The 27064-nt window shown below is 48.1% G+C and overlaps 3 protein-coding genes and 1 non-coding gene across 4 annotated transcripts; 3 read left to right on the forward strand and 1 right to left on the reverse strand.

Moving 5' to 3' along the window:
- The first annotated feature begins 9600 nt into the window (after positions 1 to 9600).
- trnas-gga (transfer RNA serine (anticodon GGA)) lies at positions 9601 to 9682 on the forward strand. The gene has a single exon. It is a non-coding gene; the product is annotated as a tRNA-Ser (tRNA).
- Positions 9683 to 19948: 10266 nt separating this feature from the next.
- Positions 19949 to 20389, forward strand: LOC139235700 (ras-related protein Rab-34-like). Its single transcript, XM_070866740.1, has one exon. The coding sequence runs from the start codon at positions 19949 to 19951 to the stop codon at positions 20387 to 20389; it is 441 nt and encodes a 146-aa protein (XP_070722841.1).
- Positions 20390 to 20944: 555 nt separating this feature from the next.
- LOC139235701 (putative uncharacterized protein ENSP00000383309) lies at positions 20945 to 22027 on the forward strand. Its single transcript, XM_070866741.1, has one exon. It carries the CDS (start codon positions 20945 to 20947, stop codon positions 22025 to 22027), a length of 1083 nt encoding a protein of 360 aa, XP_070722842.1.
- Positions 22028 to 22415: 388 nt separating this feature from the next.
- Positions 22416 to 25674, reverse strand: LOC139235702 (probable G-protein coupled receptor 139). The gene is made up of 2 exons (XM_070866742.1): positions 25494 to 25674; positions 22416 to 23320 (listed from the first exon to the last, which is right to left on the reverse strand). Exons 1-2 carry the CDS (start codon positions 25672 to 25674, stop codon positions 22416 to 22418), a joined length of 1086 nt encoding a protein of 361 aa, XP_070722843.1.
- Positions 25675 to 27064: the final 1390 nt, after the last annotated feature.

Here is a 27064-nt window from a genome sequence, read left to right on the forward strand (position 1 = left end):
CTGCACCTATTTTCTATGTTTCTATGTTTCTATGATCTTAGTGTGGGAACCCAGAGCCATGATCTCAGTGCAGGAACCCAGAGCCATGATCTTAGCGCAGGACCCCAGAGCCACCATCTTAGTGCAGGACCCCAGAGCCATGATCTTAGTGCAGGATCCCAGAGCCACCATCTTAGTGCAGGACCCCAGAGCCATGATCTTAGTGCAGAACCCCAGAGCCATGATCTTAGTGCAGGATCCCAGAGTCACCACCTTAGTGCAGGATCCCAGAGTCACCATCTTAGTCCAGGACCCCAGAGCCATGATCTCAGTGCAGGATCCCAGAGCCACCATCTTAGTGCAGAACCCCAGAGCCATGATCTCAGTGCAGGATCCCAGAGTCACCATCTTAGTGCAGGATCCCAGAGCCACCATCTTAGTGCTGAACCCCAGAGCCACCACCTTAGTGCGGGAACCCAGAGCCATGATATTAGTGCAGGATCCCAGAGCCACCATCTTAGTGCAGGACCCCAGAGCCACCATCTTGGTGCGGGAACCCAGAGCCATGATATTAGTGCGGGAGGCTTTCAAGGAGGAGATCCTGAGGGTTCAGAGCAAGTATGTTCCCTTAAAGAAAAGGGTGGGACTAACAAATCCAGAGCCCGCTGGATGTCAAGGGGCACACAGGGTAAGATAACGGAAAAAAGGGAGGCTGATGACAGATACGGAGAGCTCAATGCTGCAGAAAGCCGAGAGGAATATAGAGTGCGGGGGACAGGGGGCGGGGGAAGTAAAAAGGAAATTAGGAAAGCAAAGAGAGAGCCTGAAAAATCTTTGGCAAGTAAAATCAAGCAACCCCCAGAGATGTTTTATAAATACATTAAGAGCAAGAGGATCACTAGAGAAAGTGTAGGACCTATTAGAGACCATGGGCTACACTTTCCATAAGTTTTACATCACTACCACCCACTTAACGTCCATTTTAACGCTAAGATGAGGTATAAGGTCCAGATGTCGCCCAGTATATTGAAGACCATTATGTGCCCAATTAAAGAGGTGGCAGACTGAGATGGAGGAGGATAAGAACTTACAGCCGACGCACTTACAGGGAGAAGCGGTCTTATCTGAGAAAATACGCAACAATGTTATGTTAAATAAAATACATTTAATGATAATATGTGTATTAATTCATACTGATAACTGTCCAAAACACCCCACCCCACAACAAATTTATATCATTTATTACATTTTTAACTTTTCCAATGGTAGAATTCCTTATTAAGATGGAGAGTGACACAGTTAATTCAGAGTCTAGAGTCCTGAACATAAGGAAAGGTAACATCGATGGTATGAGACGTGAATTGGCTAAAATAGACTGGCGAGTGATTCGTAGAGGGTTGACAGTGGATAGACAATGGCAAACATTTAAAGATCACATGGATGAACTTCAACAATTGTACATCCCTGTCTCGAGTAAAAATAAAATGGGGAAGGTGGCTCAACCGTGGCTAACAAGGGAAATTAAGGATAGTGTTAAATCCAAGGAAGAGGCATATAAATTGGCCAGAAAAAGCAGCAAATCTGAGGATTGGGAGAAATTTAGAATTCAGCAGAGGAGGACAAAGGGTTTAATTAGAAGGGGGGAAATAGAGTATGAGAGGAAGCTTGCCGGGAACATAATAACTGACTGCAAAAGCTTCTATAGATATGTGAAGAGAAAAAGGTTAGTGAAAACAAACGTAGGTCCCTTGCAGTCAGATTCAGGTGAATTCATAATGGGGAACAAAGAAATGGCAGACCAGCAGAACAAATACTTTGATTCTGTCTTCACGAAGGAAGACACAAATAACCTTCCGGAAGTACTAGGGGACCGAGGGTCTAGTGAGAAGGAGAAACTGAAGGATATCCTTATTAGGCAAGAAATTGTGTTAGGGATATTGATGGGATTGAAGGCCGATAAATTCCCGGGGCCTGATAGTCTGCATCCCAGAGTACTTAAGGAAGTGGACCTAGAAATAGTGGATGCATTGGGGATCATTTTACAACAGTCTATCGACTCTGGATCAGTTCTTATGAACTGGAGGGTAGCTAATGTAACACCACTTTTTAAAAAGGAGGGAGAGAGAAAACGGGTATACACCAGTTAGCCTGACATCAGCAGTGGGGAAAATGTTGGAATCAATTATTAAAGATGAACTAACAGCGCATTTGGAAAGCAGTGACAGGATCGGTCCAAGTCAGCATGGATTTATGAAAGGGAAATCATGCTTGACAAATCTGGAATTTTTTGAGGATGTAACTAGTAGAGTGGAGAAGGGAGAACCAGTGGATGTGGTGTATTTGGACTTTTAAAAGGCTTTTGATAAGGTCCCACATAAGAGATCGGTGTGCAAAATTAAAGCACATGGTATTGCGGGTAATGTGCTGACGTGGATAGAGAACTGGTTGGCAGACAGAAAGTCGGGATAAACAGGTCCTTTTCAGAACGGCAGGCAGTGACTAGTGGGGTGCCACAGGGCTCCGTGCTGGGATCCCAGCTCTTTACAATATACAATAATGATTTGGATGAAGGAATTGAGTGTAATATCTCCATGACACTAAACTGGGTGGTGGTGTGAGCTGTGAGGAGGATGCTAAGAGGTTGGACAGGTTAGGTGAGTGGGCAAATGCATGGCAGATGCAGTATACTGTGGGTAAATGTGAGATTATCCACTTTGGGGGCAAAAACACAAAAGCAGAATATTATCTGAATGGCGGCAGATTAGGAAAAGGGGAGGTGCAACGAGACCTGGGTGTCATGGTACATCAGTCATTGAAAGTTGGCATGCAGGTACAGCAGGCGGTGAAGAAGGCAAATGATATGTTGGCCTTCATAGTGAGAGGATTTGAGTATAGGAGCAGGGAAGTTACTGCAGTTGTACAGGGCCTTGGTGAGGCCTCACCTGGAATATTGTGTTCAGTTTTGGTCTCCTAATCTGAGGAAGGACGTTCTTGCTATTGAGGGAGTGCAGCGAAGGTTCACCAGACTGATTCCCGGGATGGCGGGACTGACATATGAGGAGAGACTGGATCGACTGGGCCTGTATTCACTGGCGTTTAGAGGGATGAGAGGAGATCTCATAGAAACATATAAAATTCTGATGGGACAGGACAGGTTAGATGCAGGAAGAATGTTCCCGATATTGGGAAAGTCCAGAACCAGGGGACACAGTCTAAGGATAAGGGGTAAGCCATTTAGGACCGAGATGAGGAGAAATTTCTTCCCTCAGAGAGTTGTTAACCTGTGTAATTCCCTACCGCAGAGAGTAGGCGTTTACTACAAATAAAACATTTTTCCCATGAAAGGATCTACGTAGTCCACATGGATGCGTGACCATGGCTTGGCAGGCCAGGACCAGGGTCTAAGGGGGGCTTCCCTGGGTACGTTGCCCAGCTGGGCACACGTGTTGCACCTGCGAACACAAAGTTCCAGGTCTGCATCTATTCCTGGCCACCAAACGTGTGACCTGGCAATTGCCTTCATCATTACACTGCCCGGGTGCTCATTGTGAAGTTCTCTGATAAACACCTCTCTGCCCTTCTGGGGCATGACTACTCGGTTTCCCCATAGTAGGCAATCGGCCTGAATCGAGAGTTCATCCTCGCGCCTATGAAACGGTTTAAACTCCTCAGGGCATGCCCTGTACATGGCTGCCCAGTCCCCATTCAGGACAAATTTCTTAACTAAAGACAATAGCGGGTCTTTATTTGTCCAGACTTTAATCTGACGGGCTGTCACAGGTGAGCCTTTGCTTTCGAAAGCTTCAACAGCCATGACCATCTCAGCATCATGCTCAGTTGCCCCCTCAGTGGTGGCTAGTGGTAGCCTGCTGAGTGCATCGGCACAGTTTTCAGTGCACGGTCTGTGCTGAATTGCATAGTCATAGGCGGCTAACGTAAGTGCCCACCTCTGTATGCGGGCCGATGCATTTGCATTTATGGCCTTGTTGTCGGCCAAAAGGGACATTAGGGGTTTGCGATTTGTCTCCAGCTCAAATTTCCTGCCAAACAGGTACTGGTGCATTTTTTTTACAGCATATACACATGCTAGCGCTTCCTTTTTTACCATCCCGTAGCCCCTTTCTGCCTGGGACAGACTTCTGGAGGCATAAGCTACCGGTTGTAACTGACTCTTGGCATTCACGTGCTGCAACACACACCCGACCCCATAGGACGACGCATCGCACGTTAAAACTAGTTTCTTACACGGGTCATATAACGTTAACAGTTTGTTGGAGCATAACAAATTGTGTGCTCTATTAAAAGCCCTTTCCTGGCTGTCCCCCCAGACCTAATCGCGACCTTTGCATAGGAGCACATGTAGCGGCTCGAACAGCGTGCTCAATTTGGGAAGAAAGTTGCCAAAATAGTTCAGCAGCCCCAAGAACGAATGCACCTCCATCGTGTTATGGGGTCTGGGTGCTCTCTAGATCGCTTCCATTTTGGACGCAGTTGGTCTGATCCCGTCTGCTGCTCCCCTCCTCCCCAGGAATTCTACCTCTGGAGCAAAGAAGACGCACTTTGCCTTTTTCAGTCGCAGCCCTACGCGGTCCAGTCTGCGTAGCACCTCCTCCAGGTTGTGGAGGTGTTCTTCAGTATCGTGACCCGTGATGAGGATGTCATCTTGAAAAACCACCGTCCTTGGAATCGACTTGAGGAGGCTTTCCATATTTCGCTGAAAGATCGCGGCGGCCGAACGAATCCCGAACGGACATCTGTTATACTCAAACAACCCCTTGGGTGTCGTGATGGTGGTCAGCTTCTTCAACTCACTCGCCAGCTCCTGGGTCATGTAAGCTGATGTCAGTTCCAATTTTGAAAAAGGTTTGCCACCGGATAGCGTCGCAAAGGGGTCCTCCGCTCTCGGTAACGGGTACCGGTGTTGGAGTGACACCCGATTGATGGTGGCCTTCTAATCGCCACATATCCTGACCGATCCATCCGCCTTGAGCACCGGCACGATCGGGCTCACCCAGTCACTGAATTCGACTGGCAAGATGATGCCTTCCCTTAGCAGGTGGTCCAATTCGCCTTCTATCTTTTCCCGCATCACGTACGGCACCGCTCTGGCCTTGTGGTATACTGGCCTGGCGTCCGGGTTTATGTGAATCACTACCTTGGTCCCCATGAAAGTGCCAATGCCGGGTTGAAATAATGAGTCAAGTTTGTCCAGGACCTGTGAGCATGATACTCGCTCCACAGAAGAAATTGCATTGACATCGCCCCATTTCTAGTTCATGACAGCAAGCTAACCCCTATCCAGTAGTGCGGGACCGGACCCCCGGGACAATCCAGAGTGGCAACCTGTTCTCCGAATCTTTGTGGGTCATGACTACCGTGGCGCTGCCTAGCACCGGAATGATCTCCTTTGTATATGTCCGTAGCAGTGCGTCAATCAGCAATAATTTTGGTTTCCTGGCCTTGGACACGACAATCTTTCGAACTGTTTGATAGCCATCAGGGACTGGCTGGCCCCCGTGTCTAGCTCCATTAATACTGAGATGCCGTTGAGGAGCACATTCATCATTATCGGTGGCGTCCTGGTATAAGATCTGTATAAGTGCTCCACATGAACTCGCTGAACTTCAGCTTCAAGCGATTTCCCCCAGTATTCATTTAGTCTCGTAGGGCTTACATTGGGCCCGCCCTCCTTGTATATCAACCTGGCTGCAGGTTTCCTGCATATACGTGCCAAGTGACCGCTGACGTTGCAGTTTCTGCAGGTATGTTGCTGATACCTGCAAGCTCTGGCTGGGTGTTTGCCTCCACACCTCCAGCATGAGATGGAGGCCCCGTTGTTGGAAACAAAAGGTCCATTACCAGTTGATCGTCTCTGACTGTCTCTGTAACTGTGCTTAAGCGCACCATTAACAGGTGTTGATGGCCCCACTACTGGCCGCATTGTCCATTGCAATGGCATGAATCGCCGTTCAGCTAGCCATTGTCTCTGTTGAATTCCCCCTTTGGGTTCGACTACATGCTGGGGCATGTCCGATTGCCCTTGTCTGCCTCAAGAACTGTGTGCCATATTAACAATGTAGATTCCCTGGTCGTTTGCCGCATTTGAGCCAAGATTTTTGTCATACATCATTCTGGTCTCTTCCTCCCCTGAGCTAAATGTCTGGGCTATCAGAGCCGCTGCTTCCAAGGTCAAGTCTTTGGTCTCAATCAGTTTCCTGAAAACCCCAGCGTGCCCGATGCCCTCAATAAAAAAGTCTTGCAGCATCTCCGCTCTGCATGCATCTGGGAACTTACATCGGCTCACCAGTCGCCGGAGGTCTGCCACGAAGTCTGGAACGCTTTGCCCTTCTCGCCGCCGGTGCACGTAAAACCGGTGTCTCGCCATGTGCATGCTGCTCGCCGGTTTAAAGTGTTCCCCGATCAACTTACTGAGCTCTTCGAACGTCTTGTCCGCCGGCTTCTCTGGCGCTAGAAGGTCCTTCATCAGGGAGTACGTCCTGGATCCACAAACCATCAGGAGATGAGCCCTGCGTTTCTCGGCCGAATCCTGTCCCAGCCATTCCTTAGTGACCAAACTTTGCTGTAGTCTCTCAATAAAGTCGTCCCTATCATCACCAACACAGTACCTCTCTTCTGTGCTGCTAGTGGCCATGCTCGCGCGGTTTAAATCCCAGCTTCTCATCGCCAATGATATGTCCTTACCACACGGTATAAATGCACACGAGGCCCATACTTGAGAGAAGGTCACTCTGTGACCAGTTACCTTTATTACCAAGACCTCAAGTGATGAAGGTGGGTGGAGCTTCCCCTTTTATACCTGAAAGTCCAGGTTAGGAATGTCTCCCACAAGTTTGCCCCGTGTGTTCAATGTTCTCAAGGTGTACAACTTCGATCAGTTTACACATGGGTTACAATAATAGTTAAATACATGACACCTGCTGAGTCAGAACCTGCCCCCAGTCAGTTCCTTGTTAGTATAGTGGTGAGTGTCCCTATCTGTCACATGCGAGACCAGTGTTCAATTCCCTGAAGGTGAGGAACCATTTCTCAGATGTTGAATTTTACTTCTGTTTCTTGGTGTAGATTTGTATTGAAAAGTTCCAGAGCAATCTCGAACAGTAAAATTACAGCAAGAGGAGATTGTCACTTTCAGAATTTTAGTAAACGGAGACTTTTTAGTGATTGAGTTCCTTTGTGCGGCACAGAGTTTGATGATTGAGATATGTCTGAGTAACATTTAAAGAGGCAGTGACCTGGTAGTCATCGCCGAGTGGTTAAGGCGCTGGACTAGATAATCCATTGGGGTTACCTGCACAGGTTTGAATCCTGCCGACTACGCTTTTTAGTGTTTTTCATTCCGTTTGACAATTTAACCAGGTCCCCACAAAACTGGTTCTGAGATAGGCGGCCTAACGTCCCACACCTTTCAACACTGCCATTTTAAAAAAAATGTCATTGATCGCAATACTGACGATACATACGGATAGAAATAGAGCAAAAATCAGCCAAATTCGTGACAGTGATTCTCCCTGTCTATCCCTCGATATGTCTGTCTGTCAGTGGGAGAATATTTTTAGTTTTGTGCATGTGTGTGTGTGTCTCAGTGTCTGTCTGTGTTCATGTATGAGTCTCTTCATGCTGTCTGTTTGTAGATGTGTATCTGTCTGATTGTGTATTTGTGTTTATCCCCATGCCGTATTTGTGTGTGTCTGTCTCTGTTGATGTCTGTGTTGATGTATGTGTCTGTATATGTGTGTGTGTGGATGTGTGTGTGTCTGTCTCTGTTGATATCTGTGTTGATGTATGTGTCTGTATGTGTGTGTGTGTATGTGTGTGTGTGTGGATGTGTGTGTGTCTGTCTCTGTTGATATCTGTGTTGATGTATGTGTCTGTATATGTGTGTGTGTGGATGTGTGTGTGTCTGTCTCTGTTGATATCTGTGTTGATGTATGTGTCTGTATGTGTGTGTGTGTATGTGTGTGTGTGGATGTGTGTGTGTCTGTCTCTGTTGATATCTGTGTTGATGTATGTGTCTGTATGTGTGTGTGTCTGCCTCTGTTGATGTTTGTGTTGATGTGTGTGTCTGTATGTGTGTGTGTGTTTGACTGTGTCGATTTGTGTGTGTGTGTTGATGTGTGTATGTGTGTGTGTCTGTGTGTGTCTGTTTTGATGTCTGTGTGTCTGTGTGTTGATGTGTGTTAATCCAGTAACAAGCATTCACGTCCTTCCGAAAATGTGATGCCCAGAATTTGATCCAAGACTCCAGCTGGTGCCGAACTAGTGTTTTATATCGATTTAGCATAACTTCCTGGCTTGTATACACTGTGCCTCTGCTTATAAAGCTCAGTATCCCACATGTTTTATTAACAGCTTTATTAACCTGCCCTGCCAATGATGGAATCTCTGCTCTGCTCAACACATTGGCAGAGGGGCTTGAATCCCAGATTCTCACAGAGACTAGAATCTGACTACTGACAGCACCAGGATGGCCGAGTGGTTAATGCGTTGGACTTACGATCCATTTATACCCGTGTGGGTTTGAACCCTGCTCCTGGTAACTCTTTAATTTAAAACCGATTTCCTCCCAGCCTGCTCAGTGACACTCGATTGTCATGTGTTGAATCTGAATCTTTCTCCAACTCTGTGACACGCTCAAGTCAGAAAGAAATGAAATTGTGAAATGTATCTGTGCCTCTCAATCTCTACGTCACTCTCTGCCTCTCTCTCTCTCTTTAGAGAGCTGTGTATGTGGTTGTGTGTTTGAGTCTTTGTCATTCTGTCTTTTTCTCTCTGTCTCACTCTATCAGTCTCTCTTTCTTTGTCTCTATCTCGCTGTCTGTCTCCCCCTGTTTGTCTGTTGGTCTCTTTCTCATTAATAGAGTCATTAATATAGATTGTAAATAGTTGAGGACCCAGCACTGATCCCTGTGGCACCCCACTTGTCACTGTTTGCCAATGGGACAATGACCCATTTATCCCGACTCTCTGTTTTCTGTTAGTTAGCCAATCCTCTATCCATGCTAATACATTACACCCAACCCCATCAGCTTTTATCTTGTTCAGTAACCTTTTATGTGACACATTATTGAATGCCTTCTGGAAAGCAAATACACCACATCCACTGGTTCCCCTTATCCACCCTGCTGGTTACATCCTGAAAGAAGTGCAGCATTGAGTGTTTGTCACTCTCAGTCTGTCTGTCGCTCTGTCTCTCTCTGTCTGTGTGTCTCTGTCTGTCTCCCTCTCCATGTCTCTATCTCGCTGTCTGTCTCCCTGTTTCTCTGTTTGTCTCTGTGTCTCAATGTGATTGCCTCTTTCTCACGGTGTCCAGTTCTGTTCACAGCTTGATTCCAGCTGTGACAGCATCTCCCCTGTGAGTTCCTTGTTAGTACAGTGGTGAGTATCCTTGCCTCTCACACAGGAGACTGGGGTTCAATTCCCTGACAGTGAGGAATAAGATGTTGAATTTTACTTACGTTTCTTGGTGTAGATTTATATTAAAAAGTTCCAGAGCAATATAGAACAGTAAAAATACAGCAAGAAGAGATTGTAAGTGCCTTTGTGCTGCAGAGATGGATGATTGAATTTTATCTGAGTAACGTTTAAAGAGGCAGAGACCCAGTAGTCGTGGTCGAGTGGTTAAGGCGATGGACTGGAAATCCATTGGAGTTTCCCCGCGCAGGTTTGAATCCTGCCGGCTACGATTCTCAGCATTTTTCATTCCGTTTGACAATTTAACCAGTTCCCTGCAAAACCAACCCTGAGATAGGCGGAATAACGTCCCACACCTTTCAACACTGACATCTTTTTTCAGTTTCCTTGATCAACATCGGCAGTCCCTCGAAACGAGGGTGACCCTTGCTTCCACGTCAAAAAAAAGGATGAGTTCGCAGGTGTTTCAATGAAGGACCTAATATTCCGGATCCCGAACGACATCCTGAAGGGTGGGCGATGCCTGTGTGTGGATTTGTTTAACGTGGGGTGACCGTTGCACACCAGCCACCACACGGGGCTTGACAGAGCGAGGTCTTGGTCCAGTGGCGAGGGTTATCGCAGACGACTGGAGACCTGCTCTGCTGCACAGACCTGGTGCGCACAGATATCGCACAGTGTGGGCTGGGCCTGTGCTGCCCCTGGACCCCTGGCCCCGAACTCACGGCTTTTCAATGTTCATTGATCTGCAATATTGACGATACATACGGATAGAAATAGGGCAAAAATCAGCCAAGTTAGAGACAGTGATTCTCCCTGTCTATCCCTCTATATGTCTAAGGCACTCTGTGTTCTGTCTGACGGTGGGCGGATATTTTTAGATTTGTGGCATGTGTATGTATGTGTGTGTCTCAGTGTCTGTCTGTGTTCATGTGTGTGTGTCTCTCCGTGCTGTCAGTGTGTAGGTGTGTGTCTGTCTGATTGTTTATTTGTGTTTCTCTCCATGCCGTATGTGTTGATGTCTGTGTTGATGTGTGTGTCTGTGTTAATGGTTGTGTATGTGTTTCTGCCTGTGTTGATGTGTGTGTGTGTTGATGTGTGTGTGTATGTGTGTGTTGATGTGTGTGTGTATGTGTGTCTGACTGTGTTGTTTTGTGTGTGTGTTGATGTGTGTGTCTGTGTCTGTATATGTGTGTGTCTGTGTGTCTGTGTGTGTTTTTTTGTGTGTCTGTGTGTGTGTATCTGTGTGTGTATATGTATGTGTATATGTGTGTATATGTGTGTCTGTGTTGATGTGCGTGTAAAATATCTAAATCTTTGGCATTAAGTTGACAGTGAGACGATTCTTTTAAAACAATTCGGAACAGTTTATTAAAAACATACGCACATGCACACTTAACAGCAGTTGTTAATAAACCTACGGATCCACCTTAGTTTTAACAGAGATACAATGAGGTTATAATAAAAAGCGATACACTTTACTTCCCTCTGACTGGCTAGATGAACACACGGCCTGCTGTTGTGGCTGGTCATTGAGCAGGAGGTCTTGCCATGTGTCCAGGAGAGAAAAAAGAGAGCAAACTGTGGCTTGAGTCAGTTCTGATACCTCTCAGGGCCCAATGTTCCTCAGAAAGCCTCAGGATTGGATCTTGGTCCCAGGGCAGTTCCTTACTGGCTCTCCTCACCCATGTGTCTGTCTGGACTGGCCCAGCTATCTCTTGATTAGGTTAATTGATTTCCAATTAACACAATACATAAACGGGCCATACTGGAACCCTGTCAGCATCCATTTTGTTTCAACACTGCAGCCTTTCCGTCTAATCTACACTTTTAACATTTATACATACACAGAATCAATGTTATCATTAATAAACACTTTTATTCTTACAAACGCCCCACCTTGAGGGGGAAATATCCTTATTGACTCCTCATATGGTTTATCTCCTCAGGGCTCACATATCATAAACATTGAGAGGGTTTTAAACTTGGAGAGAGAGAGAGAAAAGTGAATTGACGATTGCTGATGTCCGTGAGTCATGCTGCAGCTCCCACTTGTCCATCTTTCCTCAGCTTCGGTCGTGGCCAGGATCGGCCTGACAATCGTGAGGATCCGTAATGTCATGTATTTAACTCTCATTGTAACCCATGTATGAGCTGACCGAAGTTGTACACCTTGAGAACACTGACCACAGGGGGCGAACTTGTGGGAGACACTCCTAACCTGGACTTTCAGGTATAAAAGGGGAAGCTCCACCCACTGTCTGCCTCTCGAGGTCTTGGCAATAAAGGTAACTGGTTACAGAGTGATCTTTTCTCAAGTATGGGCCTCGTGTGCATTTATACTGTATAGTAAGGACATATTATTGGCGACGAGAAACTGGGATTTAAACCACGCGAGCATGGCCACTAGCAGCACAGAAGAGAGGTACTGTGTTGGTGATGATTGGGACGACTTTATTGAGAGACTACAGCAAAGTTTTGTCACTAAGGAATGGTTGGGACAGGATTCGGTCCAGTTCATATACCAGGACGCCACCGATAATGATGAAAGTGCTCCTCAGTGGCATCCCAGTATTAATGGAGCTAGACACAAGGGCCAAAAAGTCCCTGTGAGTATCAAACAGTTCGAAAGGTTGTGGGTGTCCAAGGCCAGGAGGCCAATATTATTGCCGCTAGATGCGCTGCTACGGACATATACAAGGAGATCATTCCGGTGCTAGGCAGCGCCATGGTAGTCGTGACCCACAAAGATTCGGAGAACAGGTTGCCACTATGGATTGTCCCGGGGGATGGTCCCGCACTACTGGGGAGGAGTTGGCTGACTGTCATGAGCTGGAAATGGGTCGATGTCAATGCAATTTCTTCTGTGGAGCGAGTATCATGCTCACAGATCCTGGACAAATTTGACTCATTATTTCAACCCGGCATCGGCACTTTCATGGGGACCAAGGTAGTGATTCACATAAACCGGGACGCCAGGCCAGTACACCACAAGGCCAGAGCGGTGCCGTACGTGATGCGGGAAAAGATAGAAGGCGAATTGGACCGCCTGCTGAGGGAAGGCATCATCTCGCCAGTCGAATTCAGTGACTGGGCGAGCCCGATTGTGCCGGTGCTCAAGGCGGATGGATCGGACAGGATATGTGGCGATTACAAGGCCACCATCAATCGGGTGTCACTCCAAGTCCAGTACCCGCGACAGAGAGCGGAGGACCTCTTTCCGACGATATCCGGTGGCAAACTTTTTTCAAAATTGGACTTGACGTCAGCTTACATGACCCAGGAGCTGGCGAGTGAGTTGAAGAAGCTGACCATCATCACAACACACAAGGGGCTGTTTGACTATAACAGATGTCCGTTCGGGATTCGTTCGGCTGCCGCGATCTTTCAGCGAAATATAGAAAGCCTCCTCAAGTCGATTCCAAGGACGGTGGTTTTTCAAGACGACATCCTCATCACGGGTTGCGATACTGAAGAACACCTCCACAACCTGGAGGAGGTGCTACGCAGACTGGACTGGGTAGGGCTGCGACTGAAAAAGGCGAAGTGCGTCTTCTTAGCTCCAGAGGTAGAATTCCTGGGGAGGAGGGTAGCAGCAGACGGGATCAGACCTACTGCTTCCAAAACGGAAGCGATCCAGAGAGCACCCAGACCCCGTAACATGATGGAGCTGCGTTCGTTCCTGGGGCCCCTGAACTATTTTGGCAACTTTCTTCTCAAATTCAGCACACTGTTAGAGCCGCTACACGTGCTCCTACGCAAAGGTTGCGATTGGGTCTGGGGGGACAGGCAGGAAAGGGCTTTTGATAGGGCACGCAATTTGTTCTGCTCCAACAAACTGTTGACGTTATATGACCCGTGTAAGAAAGTTGTGTTAAAATGCGATGCGTCGTCCTATGGGGTCGGGTTTGTGTTGCAGCATGTGAATGCCAATGGTCAGTTACTGCCGGCAGTTTATGCCTCCATAAGTCTGTCCCGGGCAGAAAGGGGTTACGGGATGGTAGAAAAGGAAGCGCTAGCATGTGTATATGCCGTAAAAAAATGCACCAGTACCTCTTTGGCAGGAAATTTGAGCTGGAGACAGATCACAAACCCCTAACATCCCTTTTTGCCGACAACAAGGCCATAAATGCAAATGCACCGGCCCCCATACAGAGGTGGGCACTTACATTAGTCGCCTATGACTACACAATTCAGCACAGACCGGGCACTGAAAACTGCGCCGATGCACTCAGCAGGCTACCACTAGCCACCACTGAGAGGACAGCTGAGCATGATGCTGAGATGGTCATGGCTGTTGAAGCTTTCAAAAGCGAAGGCTCACCTGTGACAGACCGTCAGATTAAAATCAGGACAAATAAAGACCCGCTACTGTCTTTAGTTAAGAAATGTGTCCTGAACGGGGACTGGGCAGCCATGTACGGGGCATGCCCTGAGTATTTTAAACCATTTCGTAGGCGCAAGGATGAATTCTCGATTCAGGCCGATTGCCTACTGTGGGGAAACTGCGTAGTCTTGCCCCAGATGGGCAGAGAGGTGTTCGTCAGAGAACTCCACAATGAGCACCCGGGCATTGTCACGATGAAGGCAATTGCCAGGTCACACGTTTGGTGGCCAGGGATAGATGCAGATCTGGAACTTTGTGTTCGCAGGTGCAACACGCAATGCGCCCAGGGAAGCCCCCCTTAGCCCCTGGCTATGGCTCGCGAAGCCTTGGTCACGCATCCATGTGGACTACGCAAGTCCTTTCATGGGAAAAATGTTTTTGGTTCTGGTAGACGTCTACTCTAAATGGATCGAGTGTGACATTTTAAATTCAAGCACATCCTCTGCCACGGTAGAAAGTCTACGGGCAATGTTCACCGCCCACAGTCTATCGGACATCTTGGTCAGCGACAATGGCCCGTGCTTCACAAGCACTGAATTCCAGGACTTCATGGCAGGCAATGGAATTAACCAGGTTAGAACGGCACCGTTCAAGCCGGCCTCAAACGGCCAGGCAGAACGAGCAGTGCAGATAATCAAACAGGGGATGCTCAGAATCCAAGAGGGTTCCCTACAATGCCACTTATCACGCCTCACGTTGGCCTACAGATCCCAACAACACTCGCTCACAGGGGTTCCACCCGCAGAGCTGCTAATGAAATGGACGCTCAAAACCCGGTTATCCCTTATACACCCCACCATGAAAGAAATTGTCGAGAGCAGGCGCCAGTCACAATATGACTACCATGACAGGAATGCGAGGGCGCGATGTATTGATGTAAATGACCCTGTTTTTGTCCTCAACTACGCTGCAGGGCCCAAATGGCTTGCAGGCACTGTGGTTGCCAAAGAGGGAAATAGGATTCAGGTAGTTAAACTTACCAATGGACAAATCTGCCGCAAACATGTGGATCAAACAATAAGGAGGTTCAGCAACCCCATAGAAGAAGCAGAGGAAGAACACGATGTAGAGTTCACTCCACCACAGGTGACCGAACACAGGAACCAAAGGGAGGAGAGCCCAGTCACTGTGGGCAGTCCAGACAGGCCTGAGGCACCGCAAACAGCAGACACTCAGGCCAGTGACCAACAACCGGAGCCCCAACTCAGGCGCTCCACAAGGGAGCGTAAACCACCAGAGAGACTCAACCTGTGATCCCAATAAGACTTTGGGGAAGGAGGTGATGTCATGTATTCAGCATTGTAACCCATGTATAAACTGACCTAAGTTGTACACCGTGAGAACACTGACCACTAGGTGGGAGACACTCCTAACCTGGACCTTCAGGTATAAAAGGGGAAGCTCCACCCACCTTCATCACTTGAGTGCTAAGGAATAAAGGACAGGTCACAGACTGACCTTCTCTCAAGCATGGGCCTCGTGTGCATTTATACTGTATAGTAAGGGTGTATCAAATTCCACCCCCTTAGTGATTGTGATTGTGTTAAGTTCCTCTCCCCAATAGCCCTTTGACCATCCACTGTTTGGATATTGTTAATGTTCTCTCCCGTAAAAACTGATACAAAATATTTGTTCAGAGTTTCTGGCATCTCCATCTTCCCCATTATTAATTCCCCGGTCTCGTCCTCTAAGGGGCCAACATTTACACACCCATCATTGTAATACTCTGATATAGCTTACTACCCTCACTGGAACATAGTGATTAACACTGCACCCCTCACTTATACCAATCTGATATATCTCACTACACTCAATGTAACACTGATATACCTCACACCACTCACAGTAACATTGATATAACCCACACCCATCACTGTAACACTGATACACCACACAGCCTCACTGTAACACTGATACACCCCACACCACTTGCTGTAACACGCTGATATACCCCGCACCCCTCACTATAACATTGATATAAACCCAGACCCCTCACTATAACAATGATATACCCCACACCCCTCACTGTAATACTGATATACCCCACACCACTCGCTGTAACACGCTGATATACCCCGCACCCCTCACTGTAACATTGATATAACCCACAACCATCACTGTAACACTGATATACCACACAGCCTCAGGGTAACACTGATATACCTCACACCACTCACAGTAACATTGATGTAACCCACACCCATCACTGTAACACTGATACACCACACAGCCTCAGGGTAACACTGATATACCCCACACCACTCGCTGTAACACGCTGATATACCCCGCACCCCTCACTGTAACATTGATATAAACCCAGACCCCTCACTATAACAATGATATACCCCACAACCCTCACTGTAATACTGATATACCCCACACCACTCGCTGTAACACGCTGATATACCCCACACCCCTCACTGTAACACTGATACATCCCACTCCCCTCACTGTAACACTGATATACCTCACACCACTCACAGTAACATTGATATACCCCACACCCATCACTGTAGCACTGATATAACACACAGCCTCCATGTAACACTGATATACTCCACACCAATCGCTGTAACACGAATGTACCCCACACCCCTCACTGAAACATTGATGTACCACACAGCTCTCAATCTAACACTGATATGCCTCATACGTCTCAATAATATTGGGAAATGCCCCGTGTGTGAGCCGTCATCTTATTGCAGGTCGCAAGTGCCATCATCTTATTTCGGGGTGCAATTGTGGTCATCTTCTTGCTGGGAGAGCGACCATCTTAGTGCAGGACCCCAGAGCCGTGATCTTAGTGCAGGACCCCAGAGCCATGATCCTAGTGCGGGAACCCAGAGCCACAGACAGAAAGGAAAAGGAGGCGGGGTGGCATTGCTGATTAAAGAGAAAATTAATGCAATTGTAAGGAAAGACATTTGCTTGGATGATATGGAATCGGTATGGGTGGAACTACAGAATACCAAAGGGCAGAAAACGCTTGTGGGAGTTGTGTACAGACCTGCAAACAGCAGTCGTGATGTTGGGCAGGGCATCAAACAGGAAGTTACGGGTGCATGCAATAAAGGTGCAGCAGTTATCATGGGTGACTTTAATATGCATATAGATTGGGCTAACCAAGCTGGAAACAATATGGTGGAGGAGAATTTCCTGGAGTGCAGAAGGGATGGTTTTCAAGACCAATATGTCGAGGAACCAACTAGGTGGGAGGCCATCTTAGACTGGGTGTTGTGTAATGAGAGAGGATTAATTAGCAATCTCGTTGTGCGAGGCCCCTTGGGGAAGAGTGACCATAATATGGTGGAATTCTACATTAGGATGGAGAATGAAACAGTTAAGTCAGAGACCATGGTCCAAAACTTACAGAAGGGTAACTTTGAGGCATGAAGTGGCTAGGATACATTGACGAATGATACTTATGGGGTTGACAGTGGATGGGCAATGGCAGACATTTAGAGACCGCATGGATGAACTACAACAATTGTACATCCCTGTCTGGCGTAAAAATAAAAAAGGGAAGGTGGCTCAACCGTGGCTATCAAGGGAAATCAGGAATAGTATTAAAACCAAGGAAGTGGCATACAAACTGGCCAGAAATAGCAGCAAACCCGGGGACTGGGAGAAATGTAGAACTCAGCAGAGGAGGACAAAGGGTTTCATTCGAGCAGGGAAAATAGAGTTCGAGAGGAAGCTTGCAGGGAACATTAAAATGGACTGCAAACGCTTGTATAGATATGTAAAGAGAAAAAGGTTAGTAAAGACAAACGTAGGTCCCCTGTAGTCAGAATCAGGGGAAGTCATAACTGGGAACAAAGAAATGGCAAACCAATTGAACAAGTACTTTGGTTCGGTATTCACTAAGGAGGACACAAACAACCTTCCGCATATAAAAGGGGTCGGAGGGTCTAGTAAGGAGGAGGAATTGAGGGAAATCCTTATTAGTCGGGAAATTGTGTTGGGGAAATTGATGGGATTGAAGGCCGATAAATCCCCAGGGCCTGATGGTCTGCATCCCAGAGTACTTAAGGAGCTGGTTTTGGAAATAGCGGATGCATTGACAGTCATTTTCCAAAATTCCATAGACTCTGGATCAGTTCCTATGGAGTGTAGGGTAGCCTATGTAACCCCACTTTTTAAAAAAGGAGGGAGAGAGAAAACAAGGAACTATAGACCAGTCAGCCTGACATCGGTAGTGGGTAAAATGATGGAATCAATTATTAAGGATGTCATAGCAGCGCATTTGGAAAGAGGTGACATGATACGTCCAAGTCAGCATGGATTTGTGAAAGGGAAATCATGCTTGACAAATCTTCTGGAATTTTTTGAGGATGTTTCCAGTAGAGTGGACAAGGGAGAACCAGTTGATGTGGTGTATTTGGACTTTCAGAAGGCTTTCGACAAGGTCCCACACAAGAGATTAATGTGCAAAGTTAAAGCACATGGGATTGGGGGTAGTGTGCTGACGTGGATTGAGAACTGGTTGGCAGACAGGAAGCAAAGAGTAGGAGTAAATGGGTACTTTTCAGAATGGCAGGCAGTGACTAGTGGGGAACCGCAAGGTTCTGTGCTGGGGCCCCAGCTGTTTACATTGTACATTAATGATTTAGACGAGGGGATTAAATGTATTATCTCCAAATTTGCGGATGACACTAAATTGGGTGGCAGTGTGAGCTGCGAGGAGGATGCTATGAGGCTGCAGAGTGACTTGGCTAGTTTAACTGAGTGAGCAAATGCATGGCAGGTGAAGTATAATGTGGATAAATGTGAAGAATGAGAGGGGATCTCATAGAAACATTTAAAATTCTGACGGGTTTAGACAGGTTATATGCAGGAAGAATGTTCCCAATGTTGGGGAAGTCCAGAACCAGGGGTCACAGTCTAAGAATAAGGGGAAAGCCATTTAGGACCGAGATGAGGAGAAACTTCTTCACCTAGAGAGTGGTGAACCTGTGGAATTCTCGACCACAGAAAGTTGTTGAGGCCAATTCACTAAATATATTCAAAAAGGAGTTAGATGTAGTCCTTACTACTAGCGGGATCAAGGGGTATGGCGAGAAAGCAGGAATAGGGTACTGAAGTTGCATATTCAGCCATGAACTCATTGAATGGTGGTGCAGGCTCGAAGGGCCGAATGGCCTATTCCTGCACCTATTTTCTATGTTTCTATGTTTCTATGATCTTAGTGTGGGAACCCAGAGCCATGATCTCAGTGCAGGAACCCAGAGCCATGATCTTAGCGCAGGACCCCAGAGCCACCATCTTAGTGCAGGACCCCAGAGCCATGATCTTAGTGCAGGATCCCAGAGCCACCATCTTAGTGCAGGACCCCAGAGCCATGATCTTAGTGCAGAACCCCAGAGCCATGATCTTAGTGCAGGATCCCAGAGTCACCACCTTAGTGCAGGATCCCAGAGTCACCATCTTAGTCCAGGACCCCAGAGCCATGATCTCAGTGCAGGATCCCAGAGCCACCATCTTAGTGCAGAACCCCAGAGCCATGATCTCAGTGCAGGATCCCAGAGTCACCATCTTAGTGCAGGATCCCAGAGCCACCATCTTAGTGCTGAACCCCAGAGCCACCACCTTAGTGCGGGAACCCAGAGCCATGATATTAGTGCAGGATCCCAGAGCCACCATCTTAGTGCAGGACCCCAGAGCCACCATCTTAATGCAGGACCCCAGAGCCACCAACTTGGTGCGGGAACCCAGAGCCATGATATTAGTGCGGGAACCCCGAGCCACCATCTTAGTGCAGAACCCCAGAGCCACCATCTTAGTGCGGAACCCTAGAGCCACCATCCTAGTGCGGGAACCCAGAGCCACCATCTTAGTGCAGGACCCCAGAGCCACCATCTTAGTACAGGACCCGAGAGCCACCATCTTAGTGCAGGACCCCAGAGCCACCATCTTAGTGCATGAACCCAGAGCCACCATCCTAGTGCGGGACCCCAGAGCTATGATCTTAGTGCAGAATCCCAGAGCCACCATCTTCATGCAGGAACCCAGAGCCACCATCCTAGTGCGGGAACACAGAGCCATGATTTAGTGCGGGACCCCAGAGCCGCCATCTTAGTGCGGGAACCCAGAGCCGTGATCCTAGTGCAGAACCCCAGAGCCACCATCTTAGTGCGGGAACCCAGAGCCATGATATTAGTGCACGATCCCAGAGCCACCATCTTAGTGCAGGACCCCAGAGCCACCATCTTAATGCAGGACCCCAGAGCCACCATCTTGGTGCGGGAACCCAGAGCCATGATATTAGTGCGGGAACCCCGAGCCACCAACTTAGTGCAGAACCCCAGAGCCACCATCTTAGCGCGGGACCCCAGAGCCACCATCTTAGTGCGGGAACCCAGAGCTACCATCTTAGTGCAGGACCCCAGAGCCACCATCTTAGTGCAAGACCCGAGAGCCACCATCTTAGTGCAGGACCCCAGAGCCACCATCTTAGTGCGTGAACCCAGAGCCACCATCCTAGTGCGGGACCCCAGAGCTATGATCTTAGTGCAGAATCCCAGAGCCACCATCTTCATGCAGGAACCCAGAGCCACCATCCTAGTGTGGGAACACAGAGCCATGATTTAGTGCGGGACCCCAGAGCCGCCATCTTAGTGCGGGAACCCAGAGCCGTGATCTTAGTGTAGGAACCCAGATCCACCATCTTAGTGCAGGAACCCGGAGCCACCATCTTAGTGCGGGAACCCAGAGCCACCTTCCTAGTGCGGGACCCCAGAGCTATGATCTTAGTGCAGAATCCCAGAGCCACCATCTTAGTTGCAAGACCCGAGAGCCACCATCTTAGTGCAGGACCTCAGAGCCACCATCTTAGTGCGTGAACCCAGAGCCACCATCCTAGTGTGGGACCCCAGAGCTATGATCTTAGTGCAGAATCCCAGAGCCACCATCTTCATGCAGGAACCCAGAGCCACCATCCTAGTGCGGGAACACAGAGCCATGATTTAGTGCGGGACCCCAGAGCCGCCATCTTAGTGCGGGAACCCAGAGCCGTGATCTTAGTGTAGGAACCCAGATCCACCATCTTAGTGCAGGAACCGGAGCCACCATCTTGTGCGGGAACCCAGAGCCATCATCTTAGTGTAGGACCCCAGAGCCACCATCTTGGTGCGGAAACCCAGAGCCATGATATTAGTGCTGGAACCCCGAGCCACCATCTTAGTGCAGAACCCCAGAGCCACCATCTTAGTGCAGGACCCGAGAGCCACCATCTTAGTGCGGGAATCCAGAGCCATGATCTTATTGCGGGAACCAAGAGCCACCATCTTAGTGCAGGACCCCAGAGCCACCATCTTAGTGCGGGTATCCAGAGCCACCTTCCTAGTGCGGGACCCCAAAGCTATGATCTTAGTGCCGAACCCCAGAGCCACCATCTTCATGCAGGAACCCAGAGCCACCATCCTAGTGCGGGAACACAGAGCCATGATCTTAGTGCGGGAACCCAGAGCCGTGATCTTAGTGCAGGAACCCAGATCCACCATCTTAGTGCAGGAACCCAGAGCCACCATCTTAGTGCGGGAACCCAGAGCCACCATCTTAGTGCGGGAACCCAGAGCCACCATCATAGTGCGGGATCCTAGAGCCATGATCTTAGTGCGGGATCCTAGAGCCATGATCTTAGTGCGGGATCCTAGAGCCATGGTCTTAGTGCAGGACCCCAGAGCCGTGATCTTAGTGCGGGAACCCAGAGCCACCATCTTAGTGCGGGAACCCAGAGCCACCATCTTAGTGCGGGAACCCAGAGCCACCATCTTAATGCAGGACCCCAGAGCCACCATCTTAGTGCAGGAAACCAGAGCCACCATCTTAGTGCAGGAAACCAGAGCCATGATCTTAGTGCGGGAACCCAGAGCCACCATCTTAGTGCGGGACCCCAGAGCCACCATCTTAGTGCAGGACCCCAGAGCCACCATATTAGTGCAGGAACCCAGAGCCACCATCTTAGTGCGGGAACCCAGAGCCACCATCTTAATGCAGGACCCCAGAGCCACCATCTTAGTGCAGGAAACCAGAGCCACCATCTTAGTGCAGAAAACCAGAGCCATGATCTTAGTGCGGGAACCCAGAGCCACCATCTTAGTGCGGGATCCTAGAGCCATGAACTTCGTGCGGGATCCGAGAGCCATGATCTTAGTGCGGGATCCTAGAGCCACCAGCTTAGTGCGGGAACCCAGAGCCATGATCTCAGTGCCGACCCCAGAGCCATGATCTCAGTGCCGACCCCAGAGCCATGATCTCAGTGCCGACCCCAGAGCCTTGATCTTAGTGCCGACCCCAGAGCCATGATCTCAGTGCCGACCCCAGAGCCATGGTCTTAGTGCAGAACCCCAGAGCCATGATCTTAGTGCGGGACCCCAGAGCCCCCATCTTAGTGCGGGAACCCAGAGCCATGATCTTAGTGCGGGATCCTAGAGCCACCACCTTAGTGCAGGACCCCAGAGCCATGATCTTAGTGCGGACCCCAGAGCCATGATCTTAGTGCGGGAACCCAGAGCCGTGATCTTAGTGCTCTGAGAGCGATTCCCAGCACGAGTGCGATTCCATCTCAACATCAGGCCTCAGGGAGTCGAAGGCTACAAACTGTCCTCTCATCTTCTCATCGTTTAATGAATTTCACAATCAGAGTAAAAGGATATTTCAACATATTCTTAAACTGCTCTCTGAACTTAGTCTGTGTCACGGCATAAATAGCCGTGTTTGTGCAGCAACTCAGCAGCTGCAGCATGAAGCCCAGTTCCACGACCCAAGTATCTAGTAAAGGAGTCGACTGGACATCCAGTACGTACAGACGCCTAGTTATAGAATACACCGTAAGCATTGACCATAACAGGATGAAATTCGCCGAGACCACCAGCAGTAAAATGATGGATTTCCTGCGGCTCTCCATCTCGGGGTCTCTGGGAGTCTCCGCACTGCTGGGACCCCGGAGTCTGCGGCGAGCTCTGCTGGCCACTAAAATGTATCTGATGGTGAGAGCGTTGAGCAGCAGAATCACCACAAATGGGACACACGGGTTGAGGAGATAGTGAAGGCTCTCGATTGACCCCCAGATCTTTGAAAACATAACATTGTTTCTCCCACCACAAGGCCAGGGTGAGTTCGCAAACCCATACGTATCGCTCAACATAAAATACCAGGTGATGTCCTTTAAAAAACTCAGCACTGTCACTGTTCCCAGAACCACAGCCGCCGTTCTCTCGGTGCAATATTTAGTTTTCAGCTTCTGGCAACAAATGGCCACAAATCGATCGAAGGTGAAAGTGACGGTGAACCAGACAGAACAGTCTGTAGTTGTATAAAGCAGCACGCTGTGGATATTACACACACGGATTAAGTACACAAACTGAAAATATTCCGCATAACGAATTGGAATCTGCCTCAGTACTAGGTCCAAGATAATGACCAGGAGATCCGCTGCTGACATGGCCAGCAGGTAACGGGTGACACATTTGGAGAGTCCGCACTTTCCCCGGGACAGGATCACGATCGTCAAGATGTTAACTGTGAGGGAGGGAAATAAACAGGAACATTATACTCTGGCTCTGGGAGCCAGAGCAGCAGTTTGATGGAATTCCGGGTCAATCCTGCAACTCATTAGCCACATTCAATGAGACAATCTAATTCTATTACCTCGAGCACCCTGGCCGATATCAATGGAGGCAGGGAAAGCGCAGGGAAGTGGAGTTGAGGTCGAAGATCAGCCAGGATCTTATAAATGGCAGAGCAGGCTCGAGGGGCCGTATGGCCAACTCCTGCTCCTAATTCTGATGTTTTTTTAATCTGTTTTTAAAGTGGCAGTTATCACAAACCATTCGAGTGCTTGGAAGTGAGATTTGTGAATTCACTTGGACTGTCAGGTAGCACGTCGTCATTCTGCTCAGAGTTACTTCACTTACTGCTGCCTGTCTGAATTGATCATATATTGGGATACTGAGCACATGGGGCAAGGTGGTCACATCTTTCTGCAATGGGCACTGGGAGTGACGCAGTACAGCTCCAGCAGACCAACACTTCGAGCCAGTCCATGTCACTTCGGAGCTCTGAGGTACAAAGTCTGTTCCCTTGAACTGGAGAATATATATTGTGCTCTATCCAGACAGGCTTTTAATGTGTGTAAGCAGTGGATACTCAAGATACTGATGACTGACAATAAATTGAATTTGCTAAATCTCTAATTTTTTGAAGGGAACTTATTCGATTTGTCTTTTCATGTCTAGGGAAATAAATGTGGCCAGGCTGGTGAGGTGAGCATGGCAGGGGTGGAGTGGTCATTTTAGTGGGGCAGACACCAAGAGTTGTGACTGGTCCGATGATGCAGGTGTCATCTTGTGATAGTTCTGTGGAACAGAGCCTGCAGCCAGTCTGGTGATGTGAGGAGAGGTGTTCGAGGTAGTTTGCTGGAATACACACTATTCTTTCTCAAACTGGCACTGCATCATAGTTCAGGAGAGTGGGCTATGAAGCTTTGGTTTTATGTCAAAACCCACAGACTGCAAGGGGGGATCTTGTCCCCATCTTTAAGGCCCATTACCGCCTCTCAGAGGCAGCTGCTGGTTCCCTCCGCATCCTGTGTATCCACCCCACGAGGGAGTTAGGACATGGTCAGCAGAGTTCTCAATGAGATCTAGTTTATGAGGCTTGTAACTGGGAGGCCAGCCAGGAGATCATTTGATTAGTCGATTCTGGATTGAACCAATGCATGGATAAGGGTTTATACAGCGAAGGGCAGAGGGAGATACGCGATATTATGTGGGGTAGTAGGCATCTCTGGTAATGCAGAGGGTTTATACAGGGAAGGGCAGAGGGATATATGTGATATTATGCGGGATAGTAGGCATCTCTGGTAATGCAGAGGGTTTGTAGAGGGAAGGGCAGAGACAGGGGTAGATATGTGATATTATGCGGGATAGTAGGTACCTCTGGTAATACAGAGGGTTTATACACTGAAGGGCAGAGACAGGGGGAGATACGCGATATTATGGGGGTAGTAGGCACCTCTGGTAATGCAGAGGGTTTATACACTGAAGGGCTGTGTCCGGGGGAGATACGCGATATTATGGGGGTAGTAGGCACCTCTGGTAATGCAGAGGGTTTATACACTGAAGGGCAGAGACAGGGGGAGATACGTGATATTATGGGGAGTAGTCGCCACCCCTGGTAATACAGAGGGTTTATACACTGAAGGGCTGTGTCCGGGGGAGATACGTGATATTATGGGGTGTAGTCCCCACCTCTGGTCATTGAGAGGATATGAGGTTGGTGCACAGCTCAGGGTCAAAGATAACGCCGAGGTTGCAAACACTCCGGTTCAATCTCAGACATTGTCCACTGAGCAGCTCTGAGTCGGTCGATAGAGAACAAAGTTTGTGACGAGGATCAAATAAAATGGCTTTGGTCTTCCCAAGATTTAACTGACAAACACATTAATACAATAAAACCTTGTTCACAGATAGAATAACTGGATATAGAGACTTACCAGTGGCACCAACAACAGCAAAGACGAGAGAGTAAATTAGAAGGACATTAACACAGTTAGAAACATTTTGTACAGTAAAAATCTGGATGGAGAGGTTACCTGGAACAACAACAGCAGCGAGGGAGGGGAGTAAATGACAAGACCAGCAATACAGTAAAGCACGGCTCATAGAATTAATAGCCGGATGGAAAGACTTACCGGGAATACCAACAATAGCCAGGAGAGGATAGTAGAACATTTGCGTCATCTGAATTGCCACGATTACCCGTGTTTTTAAACTGTAGTAATGATAATTTTCAACAAAGTAGTCAAATCTCCAAATGAAGCGCCCATCCAGTGTTGCATCTTTCCAAGCCACTGATCTCAGATTCAGATCCATTGTTGTAACATTCCAATCTACTGTTCTCAGATTCTGACTCCCTCTCTGTGGAGCAGTGCGATGATCACTGTTAGTGCCGGAGGCAATGCTCTCACTGACAATATGGGATAACACACTGAAAGGAATCTCTTATTAATAGAAGAGGGGAACTCTCCAACGACACAATTCGAGTCCATGAAGTTACTGAACAAACAACTTCAGCTAACCCGTGGAGACTTACATTAATTACTGTCACTGAACAAACAACTTCAGTTAACCAGTGGAGACTTACATTAATTACTGTCGCTGAACAAACAGCTTCAGTTAACCCCTTTCAATCCAAAACTTTTTGTACCACAATAAAGTAGAACATTTATCCTGTCGGATGGGGTATATGAGGCTTGCTGAGGGCAGGAATGGTGGAAATAGCGCAGGCTCTGGCCAGATCATTCAATCCTCCTTGGATATGCAAGTGGTGCCTGAGAACTGCATGGTTGCAAATGTTACACCCTGCTGAAAAACCAAGAGAGGTATAAATCGTGTCACTACTGGCCAGTCAGCCGAAGGTCAGTGGTGGGGTAACAGCTTTAGGCCATATTACAGCACAAAATTATCTGTCGCTTGGAAAAACATTGATTAATATTTAATATAGAAACATAGAAACATAGAAAATAGGTGCAGGAGTAGGCCATTCGGCCCTTCGAACCTGCACCACCATTCAGTAAGATCATGGCTGATCATTCCCTCAGTACCCCTTTCCCGCTTTCTCTCCAAACCCCTTGATCCCTTTAGTCGTAAGGGTCATATCTATCTCCCTCTTGAATATATCCAATAAACTAGCATCAACAACTCTCTGCGGCAGGGAATTCCATAGGTTAACAACTCTAATCTCAGTTTCTCCTAATCTCAGTCCTAAATGTCCTACCCCTTATCCTAAGACTGTGACCTCTGGTTCTGGACTTCCCCAACATCGGGAACATTCTTCCCGCATCTAACTTGTCCAGTCCCATCAGAATTTTATATGTTTCTATGAGATCCCCTCTCATCCTTCTAAACTCCAGTGTATCGAGGCCCAGTTGATCCAGTCTCTCATCATATGTCAGTCCAGCCATCCCGGGAATCAGTCTGGTGAACCTTCGCTGCACTCCCTCAATAGCAAGAATGTCCTTCCTCAGATAAGGAGACCAAAACTGAACACAATATTCCAGGAGATGTCTCTTCAAGACCCTGTACAACTGCAGTAAGACCTCCCTGCTGCTCTATTCAAATCTCCTAGCTATGAAGACCAACATACCATTTGCCTTCTTCACTGCCTGCTGTACCTGCATGCCAACTTTCAATGACTGATGAACCATGACAGGCAGGTCTCGTTGCACCTCCCCTTTTCCTAATCTGCCACCATTCAGATAAT

The sequence above is a fragment of the Pristiophorus japonicus genome, chromosome 23 (genome assembly GCF_044704955.1).
Source record: "Pristiophorus japonicus isolate sPriJap1 chromosome 23, sPriJap1.hap1, whole genome shotgun sequence".
Classification (NCBI taxonomy): domain Eukaryota; kingdom Metazoa; phylum Chordata; class Chondrichthyes; family Pristiophoridae; genus Pristiophorus; species Pristiophorus japonicus.